Source organism: Sinocyclocheilus rhinocerous, unplaced genomic scaffold (genome assembly GCF_001515625.1).
Source record: "Sinocyclocheilus rhinocerous isolate Xijiao unplaced genomic scaffold, SAMN03320098_v1.1 scaffold218, whole genome shotgun sequence".
Classification (NCBI taxonomy): domain Eukaryota; kingdom Metazoa; phylum Chordata; class Actinopteri; order Cypriniformes; family Cyprinidae; genus Sinocyclocheilus; species Sinocyclocheilus rhinocerous.
The window spans coordinates 70554-87388 of record NW_015664181.1 but is presented as its reverse complement, the minus strand read 5'-3'; the positions used below and the strand labels follow the sequence as shown (position 1 = coordinate 87388).

General features: G+C 37.8%; 2 protein-coding genes across 2 annotated transcripts in view; both read left to right on the top strand.

The window, feature by feature from the left end:
• LOC107729719 (membrane-associated guanylate kinase, WW and PDZ domain-containing protein 3-like) overlaps positions 1-12664 on the top strand; it is a 140072-nt gene extending 127408 nt beyond the window's left edge. The window contains exons 11-22 of the mRNA XM_016540393.1: positions 1503-1697; positions 2812-3432; positions 6097-6128; positions 7535-7694; positions 8854-8948; positions 9073-9265; positions 9376-9555; positions 10104-10289; positions 10748-10835; positions 11006-11111; positions 11510-11656; positions 12659-12664. Coding sequence (XP_016395879.1) covers positions 1503-1697; positions 2812-3432; positions 6097-6128; positions 7535-7694; positions 8854-8948; positions 9073-9265; positions 9376-9555; positions 10104-10289; positions 10748-10835; positions 11006-11111; positions 11510-11656; positions 12659-12664 — 2009 coding nt within the window. The remainder of the gene's footprint in view (positions 1-1502; positions 1698-2811; positions 3433-6096; positions 6129-7534; positions 7695-8853; positions 8949-9072; positions 9266-9375; positions 9556-10103; positions 10290-10747; positions 10836-11005; positions 11112-11509; positions 11657-12658) is intronic.
• A 173-nt stretch (positions 12665-12837) lies between these two features.
• Positions 12838-15041, top strand: LOC107729718 (membrane-associated guanylate kinase, WW and PDZ domain-containing protein 3-like). Its single transcript, XM_016540392.1, has 2 exons — positions 12838-12955; positions 13494-15041. Exons 1-2 carry the CDS (start codon positions 12838-12840, stop codon positions 14495-14497), a joined length of 1122 nt encoding a protein of 373 aa, XP_016395878.1. The 3' UTR covers positions 14498-15041.
• Positions 15042-16835: the final 1794 nt, after the last annotated feature.

Genomic DNA, 16835 nt, shown 5'->3' with positions numbered 1-16835 from the left:
GTTCTCTCTACACACACACACACACACACACACACACACACACACACAACCCAAGCTTCCTTTAGCTCAGTGTGATTCTTCTTTTATTGTTTGGTGATATAATAGTTCATTAAAACAGTGTGATTCCCACAGTCTTCTAGACTTCTTTGGTGATTTGTGAACTCTTGAGAGTACAGTATTCCATGGTACACTGTATTCATCTTTTCTGACAGGATGTACAAAAAGTGAATCTGAGCAGTTATGGGCATAAAACACAAACAGTTCCCTCTAAAACTTTCACTTACAGCAGTGGAACATTAGCTGGAAATCTCCACACCCAGTGCTGAGAGGGTTTCTGAAAGTTGTCTAATATTGAGAATGTGAGTGTTGTCACTCCCTCAGCCCTTTTGGGAGCACACAGGATTGCAGTGTATTAGACGAATATGTGAGGATGAGCCACTGACGATAAATGTTCTCAACTATGCTGTCAGAGAGAGTTGTTAATGGTTTTGTTTACTATGCCAGATGTTTGGAATGATTCGCGGTTTTAATTACATGTCAGTCACACATAGGAAAACATTCCTGTACAATTAAATGATAGTTTCATGGAACATCTATGGAATCTGTGTACATACACATGGATATTATGACTATCTATCTATCTATCTATCTATCTAAAAATATAAAAATAGAGGTTATTAGTGTTCCACATTTTATGCAATCCTTTTTTGCATAATTTCCCCCTTTTGCAAATAATGTAATGGTCTTTACAATAGTGACGCACAGGAAGCATCATCATGGAAAGACAAATGAATCATTTCATCCATTTCCTAAATTTTTTTACACAAATTGTAGTGAACATTGACTGCACTCTTAAAGCTCAACTGGAAGATTTGAGGATTTTTTTATGTTGAAAGTTTATCAATAACTGCAAACCAACATTTTGTCCCAAACAACCTATACTCTACCATATTGCATTTTATTTTAGGCTACGTTTGCAACCCTGTTACCCATTTTTTTAAATATATTTTTGTCTGTTTCATTTTTTAAATTTTATTGTAATTTTTTAATGCTATTATAATTAAATCTATTCAAATAACTAATTCTAAACTATAGAATGTCCCACATGTCACATATTTTAGTTTGACCGCCTGAGGTTGATGGCCAACCTTTTCTAAAGGTTAGGTCTCTTTTTTCTGTCCATGTGTTCAAAAAATGTGCTTCAGACCCTTTTTTGTGTTTCAGGCCCTATTTTGTATCATATTCACAGAAAGTATCCCATAATGTGCTTTGGTTAATGATATCAGGACAATCTGCTTTTGTGACTTCACACATTATTGATGAATCTGTCATACATTTTGAAAACATATTTATCAGTGAGCATTGTGGTGCAGTTGATGATTGTATATATTGTAAATCTACTGTATCAATGTCTAGTTGTTTACGGTTTTGTCTTTGTGCATATTTTATGTGAAGTTATCACAGATGTCTGTCTGTGTCTTCCTCTCCTTCTGACTCTGTAGGGGGAGCTGCTGGTACGCCGGGGTTCTCGCGGGACCCAACCCAGCTGAAGGGGGAGCTGTATCACACGGCTCTGAGGAAGAGCCAGCAGGGCTTTGGTTTCACCATCATTGGTGGAGACAGACCTGATGAGTTCCTGCAGGTGAAGAACGTTCTTGCTGATGGCCCGGCCGCCCAGGACAACAAGATGGCCTCTGGTGAGTGATGCCTAGTTTGGTGAATGGTTTTAAGGGGAACATCCACAATTCACATTAGGGGTAATTAGGAAGCCAGCCTACGAATGACTTAATTATAGATGTCTCGTCACATTAAATGGGATAGGAAAAGTATATTAACATAAAAAGGCTACAGAATAATGGCTTTATTTATTCACCCTCATACTGTTCCAAACCATTTGACTTTTTTTTCTTCTATGAAACAAAAATTTTGATATTTTGAAGAATCATGCATTTTTTCCATATCATTCTTATTTTAGTATTACTCAAACTATCACAGTTTTTTTTTTATTATTATTATGAAATAGCTTTTGTTTTTACATTTTCATTTTAATTTTTGTTTATTTTTTTAGTAATTTTGTTTAATGCGCTTAAGTCATTTTTATTAGTTTTTTTCAATATTGCTATATATTTAAATAAAAAAAATGTTTTTATACTTTTAGTTTTAGTTAAGTATAATAACCTGGTTCCATACAGCAACAGTTCATTGTGACCATAGTGGCAAGTAATCTAAAGACACATAATAACCCCAAAAAAGACTGAAATTTAAGTCATTATTCACTAATAATCTTCCTTTCCATTGAGTTGTTAACTAGAGAGCTGCTGCGAATGATTGAGTGAGTGAACAATCAGTCTGATTCATGAACTGGATCAGCTGATTCAAAAAAAAAAAAAAATCAAAGGAATGATTCATTCACTGATCGAGTTCAAAAACACTTGGAATATAGTACACAAGTCACACAAACTGCTTGGTATTTCTTTGTCATTTTTGTATCTTATCAAATGTGTATATAAAAAAGATCTGTGTCAAAATTCTTCAAAGGTTCTCAAAGAAATAAAACGTGTATTATTTCCAGTGTGTTACAGTAACGCGTTACTAGTAACGCGTTACTGCCCAACACTGGAAATAATACACGTTTGAAATGACATAGTGTAAGGGTGAGTAAATAAGGACAAAAATATTTAATTTTGTCTAAACTATTCCTTTCATCTAGCGTCTTTCAAAAACATAAATGGATTAGAAAAGTTGTTCATCCACTTTGTAATGGTCCTTTTCCTTTCTGATGCTGTCAAATTCCCTCTCTTTTCAACCTAGGTGATGTAATTGTGGAAATCAACGGCACACTTGTCTTAGGCAAGACCCACGCCGACGTGGTCCACATGTTCCAGTGCATCCCAATTAATCAGTACGTTGACATGGTCCTCTGTCGTGGATACTCGCTTCCCCCTGACGTGGACGCGGACAGCGAGGACCTTCCCCCTCCACCTCCACCTCCGACAGGAGAGATCGTAACCGCCGTACCCCTCATCAATGGCCAGCCACTGCTGGTCAAAGGTGACGCCCTTCACGGTTCCTCCCAAGAGCTTCACTACGTAACCACAGATGCCAGTGGGCGGCCGGTGGTTGCTGCTCTTCCAGGAGGCAGCAGCAGCGGTGCCAACGACAGGCCCGAGACGGGGATGCTGCAGCCGGAGCTGGTGAGCGTGCCAATCGTGAAGGGACCTGGAGGATTTGGCTTCGCCATTGCAGACTGTCCTCTGGGGCAGAAGGTGAAAATGATCCTGGATGAGCAGTGGTGCCGAGGTCTGTTGAAAGGAGACGTGATAAAAGAGATTAACAGGCAGAACGTGCAAACGCTGAGCCACGCGCAGGTGGTGGATATACTGAAGGACCTCCCGGTGGGCAGCGAGGTGAATCTGTTGGTGTTGAGAGGAGGTAAGAGAGCAGGAGGGTGTATGGAACATTGTGCTGATCATTTAGGCCATAAACATACTCTAAGCAAGCAGAAAAAGCTGAAGGTTTACTATAATTGTCGCTTTGGTCACTCTTGTGGCATCATTTGCATTCATGTTTGTTCTTGTAGCTCAAACAGTAGAGCATGGTGCTAACAACACTAGAGTTGATTCCCAGGGAATTCATAGCGCTTTTCACAATACAGATCAAAGCAGCTTTAGAGAAAATGCATGTTTCAATTATCTTTTGGCCTTAATGACCAGGAAATAAATATATATATATATATATATATAGCTTGAATGCAATAGAAAAACCCTGCTAAAAAGACTTTCAAAGACTTTAACTTTGAATAGCATGGAGTGAATATAAATGAATAAGGCTGTCAAACCTTTTAATCCTTTGAGCTTTTGTCAAGCCATTATTCAAAAAGTTTGCAGTTTGTCTTGATAAATCGTCTTTTTCTCATAAAATTACAATTATTGCAGTTAAAAGAATTTCTTCAGTAAAATATAACTTTAAATACAAATTCTGCATCATGTTTAGTACTTTCATTTTAATTCAGTGAAAAATTTGTGATTCATGGAAAGAGAACACTGTGCAGTAAGTCGCTTTCTTATACAGTATTTTTTTTGTTTTTCAGTACAAATATCTATATGTTCTTAATTCAAGATTTGTTTGAGATGCACAATGACATAACATTTGTTTTATGAGAAATATATCAAAATTAATTGTAGTTTGTGTTTTTTAATAAAAAAGAAATAAAAAAATAATGCCCGCAGTATTAGAAAAAAATTACTTAATTTTAATCTTAATTTTGAAATGTTTCTCAGAAAACAACATTTAGCATCTAACGTCATTTTTGCATCTCAAGTAATATTTAGATATTTGCACTGGAAAACAAGACAAAATACTGAGTAAGAAAATGAATATGCAGTGTAGCAGAGGACATTTTTCAAAATTAGAATTTTCAGCAGGGAATTACACAAAAGCTCTTTTCACTTTTTTTCACTCATTTTTTTTGTTATATCTGCATTGTTCAGCAGGTGAGAAATCAATTGCGATATTTTCCCCACTTCATAAGTTTACATTTTAGCCACACTCCTCTCCTCCACTCTCACCGATCATACTTGAGGTGTGTTTCTGTCCCCTTAGGAGAATGTTATGTAAGAATGATGGACCGTTGATCCTGGTACAGTTGGCAGGAGAGGCCCCGTTGCATCTTTTGCACCCACTCGTTGGGGCTGGCTGGGAATTTGGGAAATGAGTTTAGATCACAGGGGAATTTCAGGATGTGTCTGCAAAGAGTTCTGTGAGGATTTATTGTCTGAAGAGTGAGAGAGAAAGAGAGGGAGGGGGAAAAGGGGAAAAAAAAGATGAAGAAAGAGAGCAAGATAATGCTTTAATCAGTTCTGTTAGCCCTCAAAGGCTGAGTGAGTTTCGTCATTCGTTGTTTAGCCATTAAATTCAATGGAAATCACACCAATCCAGAGAAAGACAGAGAGAGAAAAAAACAAAGGGAATGAATAAATGGTGGTCGTTCTGAACTGACAGATGGAAGTGTAGCAACGTCATTATTTTATGCATGACTTCTGTCATTTGCAATGTCTTTCTCCCTGGAGGATTCATAATTTTCTCTTATGTACATTTATTCTATCCATCTTTAAAGGGGTCATATGATGCGATTTCAAATTTTCCTTTCTCTTTGGAGTGTTACAAGCTGATTGTGCATAGATAAGATCCCTGAAGTTGCAAAGACTAAAGTCTCAAAACCAAAGATATATTCTTTATCAAAGTTAAGACTCTGCCACGGCCCCCTAAGTGTGTGTGAGAGAGAGAGAGCGAGAGAGAGAGAGAGAGAGAGACAGGGTCACATCACAGTAGAGTCAGCTGTCTTAACCGTGGCTTGTGTACTGCATCATTACTGTGTTTGTCACGTGACTCTGTTCCCCTTTCGGGCTTGAACTGATGGTAAAACTAATGACATTATTTACTGTCTTTACATTTATTTTGAAAGATGAAGCTCGCGATTATGGTAAGGGGCGTTACATTTCCGAAGAGTGCTTGCGGTGTTCGGCCAATCACAATGCACTAGGTCAGCTGGCCAATCAGAGCAGACTGCGCTTGTCGGAAGGAGGGACTTTGTAGAAAACGAAGCGTTTGAGAGAGGCGGGGCATAGAGGACCTACAATAATGTACAGTATTTGAAAAATAATGTGTTTTTTGAACATTTAAGCATGTCAACATATTCTGTTACACCAAATACACAAAATAATGATCTTTTAAAACGCATCATATGACCCCTTTAATGTCTCCTAGATGACTCATGTGTCATGATTAACTCAGCTCGGTATTGGCTCAGGAAATGCCCCACTTTGAAGCACTTGAATGGTGCTTCCTCTTTGAGTAGCTTTTTAGTTAGATGGATGGGAATTAATAATGTAGCATTGAAACAATGTATTCTCATGCCTTTTTCATATTCGAGAGGCAACAACCATGAAATGCTGTCATTATAATAAGGCTAGAAACTTTCTATCCCAGTAACGAGTTCTTGTTTTTTTCATCTGTCTGTTGATGAGTGCCTGTTCCCCCATTTTTTCCTCCTTCCGTGCTACTTATGTCTGTCATTTGCCTTTTCTCTATTTCTAGGTCAGACGTCGCCTGTGAAGAGTTTAAGACCTGTGAGTATGATAATAGATTTCAGAGGTGATAATGACCTTGTAGAACTGAGGAAATGGCTGAATATTTTATTTTGTGCTGATGAAGTTTCTTCTCAATTATTGTTCGTACTTGGGGTTTGGGATTTGAACAAACCCATTTTTGTAAGTACCAAAGTTTGGTAGCTGACACGTCCCATGCCATTTGTACTGAATCGTGTGGCGTGTACTACTTTTGAAGTGATAGGATGTACGATTTTCACTTGAGAATGATGAAACAGGCAAAAACAATCCTTACATTGAAGAAGGGTTTTGAGGGATCAGAATATCATTGAGAATTATAATTAGGCCCTTTTGACCCTGGCCTGTAAGCACTGTAGTATCAAACTGGTGAGTGTTGTATGGACATCACTCACAATTACTACAATAAATGCTTCGAAAGACCAGTAAAAAAACACGAGGCAAAATGGCAAAAACATGAATTGTATGAGTGTGTTGGGCTTCATTTTCCAATGGGATTACTGATAGACTTTTAAATATTCCATTCAGTATCACTCTTGCGCAGAGGCGGACAGTAACTAAGTACATTTACTTGAGTATTGTATTTAAGTACACTTTTTGAGTATCTGTACTTTACTTGAGTATTATTTTTTCTGGGAACTTATGACTTTAACTTCACTACATTTGAAAGACAAAATATTGTAATTTTCACTCCACTACATTTCTATCAAGAAAAATAATCTAAACTGATAAATAACAGATTGGAGATTAAAATAATAGCAGCTTTGTCTCTTTTTAAATGAGTAATAAAAACTGAGATGAAAAAATTACTTAAGCCAGAAATATAATTTTACTATGGTAAAATAAATGTTCAGCGATATCTTTTGGTGCACTTTTTTTCTCTATATAATGTTGATAGGGTAACTAGTAAATGCTGTAAATTTGGTTATGCTAGCACGTGTGGAAATATTTAAACCACGTGTGCTACAACTTACCCCGCGTTACTTTGTGCCCCGCGCTCCCCTATTACGTACAACAATAAAACAGTGCATTGACATAAAAAAGGAAATTTACTTTTGGTACTTAATTACTTTTAAAAGCAAGTACTTCTGTACTTTTACTTAAGTAAAAATCTGTCTTTACAACTTTTACTTGTAATGGAGTAATATTTGACCAGCAGTATCTGTACTTTCACTTAAGTAATGGAGTTGAGTACTTTGTCCGCCTCTGCTCTTGCGCACACTTGCATATGAAGTGTGGGAATTTTCCTGTAAACCAGAAGACCCGATCCCGATTTATTTTCTCAGAGGATATGCCCAGTGAATGGTTTAAATGCTGCTTGTTATAGTCCACATCTGTGTGCACTCTGCTGGTCACTGTGTGAAGTGATATTAAAACTTATTCCAACAGATTATATTTTATTCCAACAGAGACCGGGGTTGAGTGCCAGCACTGAAACTCTGGACCGTTGCCATGACATCATGGTTCCCCAGGCTTTGACCTATCACTCAAACACACTGCCATGCAGCTCTCCAAAACAAGACGCTTCCCTCCACTACAGCAAACCCAAAGCTTTGCCGGAGAGCATAGGTGAGTCTCTGCTGAGCTCATCCAGCAAGAAGGAAACTCTTTTATGTTACAGCACCAAGATGTGGATCTGTTGGATTTGAAAATTTGTCTGAATGCTATATCCTGTATCAGATATTTCTTTTGCATTATCTATTTAAAGTATGGAAGAGCATTTTAGCCTCAGAGTAAAAAATAATTTAATAGTGTAATTAAGTTTAAAGTAAAAAAACTATAAGTATAAACTATATGTAATTGAAGTGATTGCCTTATGTTTTATTATAATAAGATATATAAAAATAAGATTATATATTACTGCTGTCAAATGATTAATCACTTTGATATAATTTTTTTAATATATACATGTATGTGTGTGTATTTATATATACATAATAAATAGAAATAGTACACACATATATTATGTAAACACAAACTTTTATTTTGGGTACGATTTATATATATAAAGGTCACAGTTATGTCTGATGTAACTATGTATGATACAGTTGTGAGATACAAAGATACAAATTTGCAATTATGTGATATAAAGTCACAATTATGAAATATAAAATTACATTCTATTTTAATTTAGCTTATTTTATTTAAAAAATTTATTTTAAATACATATACAGAACAGGGTTTTTTGTAATCTTTTTCTTTCACATTCAAATCATAATACATGAGAAAACGGCACACTAGAGTCAATATAATGAGAGCTGTAGGCAAATGTCTTGTTCTTGCATATATTCCACAATTTGGTTTAAGTGTGTGAAACTTTAAATGAGATTTATGAGCAGAAGATTTTCAGTTAATATCAATTTGTTAAAACGTTGTTGAATGGCTTTGGGATACTTTGAATATAGTTTGAATGTTTTATAGTACTTTTTTCCTTTGGCGCTTTACAATCTGAATCACCAGCCACTATTATTGCATGGAAAAGAGCAGCTGTTTAATACGAGCTTCACGTAAAAAAATATCATATGGTTTTCAAATGACATATTTGAGAAAACTATCCTTTTAATTTATTATCTGAATGCAGAGACACAGAAAAGGCCATGTGCATGGCAAATACTGTTGCTTTTATTTTTGGTTTTGCTTTTTTGTGTTGAATTGATGAATGTGGTTAATTCCATGTTTTCCAAATTATATATTGTACTTCCGTGTAATTCTGTCTATTTTAATACAGTACCTCACTATAAAGAGTTGGACGTGTTCATCAAGAGAGATCAGGAGACAGGCTTTGGCTTCCGTGTGCTTGGAGGAGAAGGTGCAGAACAACCAGTGAGTCCCTCATACTTCTGTAACCACATTACTGGATATTTATATTCATGGTCTGTATTTATGTGATTTATTAGCAGATCGACTTTCTGTCTTAACTCTAAAACAATCTGTCTAATTTCATAAGGTCTACATTGGTGCCATCATTCCCCAGGGGGCGGCAGAGAAGGAAGGCCGTCTGAGGGCCGGAGACGAGCTCGTTGGTATCGATGGCATCACTGTGAAGGGGAAATCTCACAAACAAGTTCTGGATCTGATGACTAATGCAGCACGCAACGGACAAGTGCTGCTTTCAGTGCGCAGGAAGGTCATTTACAGAGGTGAGCGCTGCAGACTGACAGGCCTTAGACATAAAACCAGCGCTGAAGTGTAATTAACTGCCTGAAAAGCTTTCATTAAAGGTCAGTCTGTGTAATCTTCTGCTCTATAGATGCCCTGGAGGATGTTTGGAGCGGAGCATTGACCCTTGTGAATGGCTCAACTCGGCTTCCACGTATCCAGGTGCCAAGCATCAAGGACCAGGGGTCGTTTGATATCACGCTCCATCGTAAAGATAACGAGGGCTTTGGCTTTGTCATTCTCACATCGAAGAGCAAACCGCCACCTGGAGGTAACAGCAGATTCATTGATGTACCAGCCGAAGTCATTCGGCAAATAAACAAGAACAAAAAATTAGATATCATTAGAACTGGGAATCAAGACCCTAGTGAAAAATAAATATACTAAAATGTATTTGAAATACATTGATTTCATGCTAAATCTACTACAAATAAAAATACCCTGCAATTGTACTTTTGCACAGTGAAAGTTGTTTCTTTATTTTCGTCCACTATAGTCATATATACTGTGTGTAAATGGTAGTCATTGGTGTTTGCATCACAACTTGCACTATTCATTGAGCATATTACGTCATCAGCGTTGCATGTTCATTTATTTAGATTTTAAGATGTCATGTTAAAAATACAGTAGTTTAAATTTAAAAAGTGCCTTGAGGCCCCTGTTCTCTGTTCTATTCCATTCCATTCCATTCCATCCAGCTGTTTTAGTTTTGCACAACCCCAGAATTGTTACATTTCTTATGATTCATTTCTTATGATTATAAATACAACACAAGCCATTTCAATTCTGCTAAGTGATTTGCCTAAGTGTGTGTTACAGTGATTCCTCATAAGATCGGTCGAATAATCGAGAGCAGTCCGACTGACCGCTGCGGACTGCTGAACGTGGGTGACCGCATTTCCGCTGTGAACAGCCAGTCCATTGTGGAGCTCTCTCACAACGACATTGTTCAGCTTATCAAAGACGCGGGGAACTCCGTCACACTCACCGTGGTTCCTGAGGACGGTGAGTGAGATAATGAAATGTCACATAAATACTGCCGCAGCACATATTCATGCTTTCTCAACCTGTGCCTCATGCTTTGATTTGTCACACTAAGGCAATAATGTAGCTTAAATTGCAAGGCTAATAACCTCAGTGAAATTTAATATCAATTATGCATGCATATTTAAATTGAATGCTTTATAAAGGGCGTTTAGACCAATTATTAGCCTATTTCAACTACAAATCATGACTATACACCGTTCATTTGTCATGTTTAATACATGTTAGCTCGCATGCATGAATTTGATACAACAAAACAGCATTAATTGGCACAGGGTTTTGCAGTTCAAATCTTCCTGATATTATTGTGAAACATTCATCATTAATATTACAGAAGTGTTGCAAATGCTGTTTCATAAGGGCTTTAACACTTGATGTTTATCACTTAATATGACAATCTGTTTTTATTGGCTGTTTAGAGTACAAAGGCCCGCCCTCAGGAGCCAGTTCGGCCAAACAAAGTCCAGCACCGCAGCACAAGATTCTCAAATCCACTCAGGATGAGAGGTGCAGTCCACTGTTATGTATTTAAACCACTTTAAATGTGCTCATTCCTTCTGTCTATTTGCTGTAAATTCATGTAATTTCAGCCATATACAGTAGCCGATAAAATTAAGCTCTCAACACTTACAGAGTATTTAAGCCACACTTCTGCTTTTTGTGTTACTTATGCGCAGATATAATTTGGATATGGATGAGATCAGGGATGAGCTCGTACGGACAGAGTATAAAGCTCTTCCCATGAGTGAACCGGGAACGCTGTGTGTCGCCAACTCCAAACAGGCAAGAGTCACACTTACATCACAAACTGTGCCTAAAATTTAACTTAACAACATGTCTAGGGTAATGTATAATGGAATATTTCAACATTGCATAAAAAAATTATGCAATCATTCTAGGTATTTAAGCCAAGACTAAAAACTACAATGGAAAATCTAAATCACGTCACAAAATCTAGTCAAGGATTATAATAAATTTCTTCATGCCATCACAGAAATAAATGAAATTTTGAATATATATTAAAATGGAAAACTGTTATTTTAAATAGTCATTTCAGAATTTTTTCTTGCATTTTTGTTCAAATAAATGCAGCCTAGTTGAGCATAGGAGACTTCTTTAAAGAAAAAAAAACATGACCCATAACTTTTGAACAGTGGTGTATATCTACATTTTCTACCTAGGGCTGTATTGCGGTAGAGTTGGAGCGCGGACCTCGTGGTTTTGGCTTCAGTCTGAGAGGAGGAACGGAGTATAACATGGGCCTCTACATTCTGCGGCTGGCTGAGGACGGCCCTGCTCTACAGGACGGCAGGATACACGTCAGTACAGCACACCACTCTTTAATAACTCACATATTGCGGATGGATTCTGCTGACTTTTTTCCATCTTCTGCAGTGATTTTAGGGAAACATCTGCAGAGTGCATTTAAATGTAGTAAAAGATTTAAGGGAAGCTGAATACTATACCTTTTTATACTCTAAATATTTCAAAATAGGATGTCCTTTTCATGGCTTTGAGTCCCAGGAAATACATGAACAAATGTATAGCTTGAATGGAATGTGGTTTGATTTAGATGAAAATGTTTGCCAGAAGAATTAAAGGCATCATGAACTGCCTTTTTTATTATTTTGTACTGTTTCTGAGGTCCACTTATAATGTTATCAAGGTTTTTACATCAAAAACATTTGGACAATTTAGAGGTAATAGGTTATTTTCTGTCCTGTTTTGACCCCCCTCATCTGAACGCTCTGTTTGAATAGACGTAGCGGATTGTAGACTTGGAAGTAAACGTCCACTGCTATGATTGGCTAAGCTTCAGTCTGAGAGGAGGAACGGAGTATAACATGGGCCTCTACATCCTGCGGCTGGCTGAGGATGGCCCTGCTCTACAGGACGGCAGGATACACGTCAGTACAGCACACCACTCTTTAATAACTCACATATTGCGGATGGATTCTGCTGACTTTTTTCCATCTTCTGCAGTGATTTTAGGGAAACATCTGCAGAGTGCATTTAAATGTAGTAAAATATTTAAGGGAAGCTGAATACTATACCTTTTTATACTCTAAATATTTCAAAATAGGATGTCCTTTTCATGGGTTTGAGTCCCAGGAAATACATGAACAAATGTATAGCTTGAATGGAATGTGGTTTGATTTGGATGAAAATGTTTGCCAGAAGAATTAAATTATTATTTTGTACTGTTTTCTGAGGTCCACTTATAAATGTTATCAAGGTTTTTACATCAAAAACATTTTTACAATTTAGAGGTAAAAGGCTATTTTCTGTGCTGTTTTGACCCCCCTTATCTGAACGCTCTGTTTGAATAGACGTAGTGGATTGTAGACTTGGAAGTAAAAGTCCACTGCTATGATTGGCTAACAGTTGTATATGTTTGACAGCCTACATCCTTTACAGATGGACGCTGCTGTTTTAGTTTAAAAACGCATAAATACTCAGTACATATAAAATCATCTGTAATAACAGACAAAGCAAAAGTGATCACGTAATGAAAACAGTTGAACAGACGCAAGGCATTAGTCACACCAGAGCCATTGAGCTGATCCAAGCTGGAGGAAACAAAGTGCTACTGTTACTGCGACCGCAAGCCCTCTTATCAGAGAACAGTGAGTTATAACACACAAACACACGATGATGCTGCTATATACGTAAGCATGCTGTAAAAACTTCAAGACAACATGGGTTGCTTGCTAACTTCAGCTTTCTTTCTTTCTCTCGTTCTCTCGTTCTCTTCTTTGCAGGTTGTGTAAGCTCCTCTGCGGTGTGTTACTGCCCCCAGGAGCATCATCACTAACAGCCTCTTTTTCTCTAGGTCTTTTATTCTTTGGTAATGGGACTTTTACTACACTTTCTTTGCTCCTTAATTGCTAGTCTTTTCTCTGCTTTATTGTGTACATTTTTGGATCTGTGAAATATGTTCATGCTCTTTGCAATCACAACACCATGAAAAATGGTTTCACTCAAAAATATAGCAGGGCAATGCATTTACATAGCAATTCATTAGCAACCAGCCACGAAACAGGCAAATACCACTCAAATATAATTGGTTACCATGGTACATTTTTATAAGGCCTTAATTAGTGTTAGTATTTTAATTCTAGGCAGTGGAACCAATGCACATCTTTTCGCCCTTATGTTCTGCAGGAGATGTTATCCTTCCTGATCCGCCGGGATCCAACACTTCCAACATTCCTCTCAGTTCTCCTCTCCTTCATCCGCCATCCACCTCAGCGAAGAAGGAAACGTCAGACCTGACAAGCTCCTTTGCCCGTTCTCGCGACTCCTTGGATCTGGCCTGCGAGGATCCTCGCTCTAAAGACAGCAAGAGGGAGAAACGTGCCAAACCACCAAACACCAGCTCTTCCAGAGTCCCGCAGCAACGGCGCATCAAGAGTCGGTCCGCTGAGAATCTCCTTGATCTCGGAGATACAGAGAAATCCAAAAGCCCATCCAAAGACAAAGCTTGCAGCCACAAAGAAAATCTGCAACAAAGCACTCGAGACTCCCACAAGAACAGAAAGTCTTGCCAACATAGTCGCTCAGTCAGTCCCCAGAAGTCAAAGCGTGAAGGACAGGAAGTAGTAATTGGCGAAGCGCAGGGACGGAAAAAGGAACGTCGCGTGAAGGGGACGGCGAGTGTGGACCAGAAGAAAAGTGACGCTGAAAGAAGGAAAAAACAGGAATCTAGAGGAAGGAAACTAAATGAGACCCAAGAAGGGGAGGAGAGGTGGAGAGCTGAGAGAAAAGTGAGAAACAAAGGAGAGGATCAAGTGCTTGAGCCAAAAGGGGAAACAGAGCTCAAAAGCACCCGAAAGAAGAAAAAACAGAGAGATAGAGACATGCGAAATGAGGACAGCCACATATCGAGCAGAGAGGGAGACAAGAAGAGCAGACAAACAAAGGATAAGGGGGATCAAACGGAAGAAAACAGGAAGGAAATGATTACAGATAAGAATGAAAGCAAAAGAAAAGGAAATGAGAGCGAAGACAGGAAAGACGACATTGTCACCACAGATGTGGCTCCAGTCACCACCAGGGCGAGTCTAGTCTTTGACCACCCTGGACCCTTGAGCGATGGCCTTTGGAAGATCCCTAGTTTTGCACGTATCCTCACGCACGAGGAAGCGATGAGAGATGTTTGCGAATAGTTTGGCGATCCTTGGGAATAGAAGGTTTATGGCCAAGTACGTGAATGCAAACGCTTCTAGCTGTGATTTCACACAGTTCATCATGGATTGCAAGTTGCATTCTCAACATTTCAGCACTATCGTGGGAATATCGCGAGTTAGTTAAACTGTCGACATGTTTATAGCTAGCTACCTAAATAACATCACATCTGGTTTATTGGCACAGACATTTGAAGAAAACTAGAGTACAAGACTAAGCATCTTCAAGGGGCAGTCAAAGTACTCAAGGGGCTGATTGAGATTTCTTTATGCATCTATGTACAGCAGGTCAGTGTTTCAAGCATTTGCACTTGTGTGGAACATTGCCTAGCCAAACTTCTCCTAACATGTTCCTTATACTGTAAAAAAAAATCTGATGTTGAGTTTAATAATATTAAATTTATAGAAAAATTGATACAGCATATAATACATTCTACTGCATAAACTCAAAAATAAAAAAGTCTGTTACTTGTGAATTGTGGCTTGCAAATAAGCCTCATGTTGTTCCAAACCTTTTTTTCTTCGGTGGAGCACAAAAGAAGATATTTTGTAGAATATTGGTAACCAAATGGCTTTGGCCCCCATAGACTTCCATAGTATGGACAACAAATACTATATAAGTCAATGGGACCCAAAACTGTTTGGTTGCCAGATTTCTTCAAAATATCTTATTTCATAGACTAAATGGTTTTGGGTCCCATTGACTTCCATAGTATGGACAACAAACACTATAGAAGTCAATGGGACCCAAAACTGTTTGGTTGCCAGATTTCTCCAAAATATCTTCTTCTATAGACTAAAAAGTTTTGGGTCCCATTAACTTCCATTGTATGGACAACAAACACTATAGAAGTCAATGAGACCCAAAACTGTTTGGTTGCCAGATTTCTTTGAAATACTATCTTTTATACCCTAAACCGTTTTGGGTCCCATTGACTTCCATAGTATGGACAACAAATACTATGGAAGTCAATGGGACCTGAAACTGTTTGGTTACCAAATTTCTTCAGAATATCTTCTTCTACAGTGCAACAAAATGGATGAATTGTTCACAGTAAGCTCAATAATATGCATTTAGAAAGTAAATAGGGTGAATTTTAATTTCACGCCAACTTTAAACCAGGTTGTTTATTACTTAGATAGGTAGCTATAAACAAGTCGACAGCTTAGAGGCACAGACATCTCAAGGTCTTAACTTTATTGCCCGTTTGAATAGAGAGGTTTGAAACCGCTACAGTAACACAAATCATGTATCTTCAGTGCATAGACCAAGCATTCACTTGCTTGTTTACATACTTTCCAAGAGTATGTTTTTGGCCTTGCACCTTGTTTTTCTCCATGTGGCTTCAGAGCGTATCACGTGAACCATGTTCATGTGCTTCTCTTTGGACAGTGGTCAGCATGAGCTTCTCATTCAAATTATTTTAAAAAGTTTGTAATAAGCAGTCTCACAAACAGACTGATTCGACATGGAGTTTCATCTAAACAGCTTTATGGAGATCATTGATTAATCATCTTGCACAGGCAATTTCTGAGGCTTTGTGGTCGAACGCATGGAACTCCGTTTTGTCCGGACAGCCTCTTTTAATTTGCTTCTTGCCAGCTGACATTAAACAACGTGAGGACTCCGTCAACATCACAATGCAATCCTTCCTTATGCAATTTAAAGGAGCACGCCCCATTAATCACCAAAAACAACAATGCAAGTTTATGTTTCGGTTAAAAACAGCACGTCTTTACCCCAAAGAATCATTTTTTTTCCCCCTGCATGCAAACTCCTTGTTTTGTTGCATGCGTTTTAGACCCGTGTAGTTTATCTCTAACATTTTCAAATGGTGTAAATAAGAACTGTCTTGAAGATTGGGGGCTTTACCAGGGACTTTTCAGACTGTTCTCTCTTCCATGTCTTTGATTCCCTGATCTCCAAATATTATAATTGCAAATGACCAGAAACTTGTGCTTTAATATACCAAGAACATGATCAAATGTTTATTTATTGAAATATGTATATGAATAGATACATGTAGCTATAACAGATTGTGACATTGATTTCGGTGTAGAGGTCCAGGCTCTTGCTAAGCACTGTGGTAGTTTTACCTTGTAGCAACTGTTTTGACTTGTCACAAAACAAATGGTACATGCAAATGTATTTTTAAATATTCTATGAAATCAGATTTAATATGGTTAATATTTATTTTATTTTTTTCCTGGACATGCATGTCCAGTCTGCTCAAGATGAAGGCAAGCAGTGCAAGCAATTCATCCCCTCGGTTATGAGGCTATACTGTACTTTACAGCAGTAAAGCTTTGGTTTATGACC

Bases quoted from the DNA above. Each gene is read 5' to 3' on its own strand.
- LOC107729718 (XM_016540392.1), top strand. From the start codon at position 12,838: ATGAAAACAGTTGAACAGACGCAAGGCATTAGTCACACCAGAGCCATT. The intron at 12,956-13,493 runs GTGAGTTATAAC...TATGTTCTGCAG, and splicing joins AGCCCTCTTATCAGAGAACA to GAGATGTTATCCTTCCTGAT.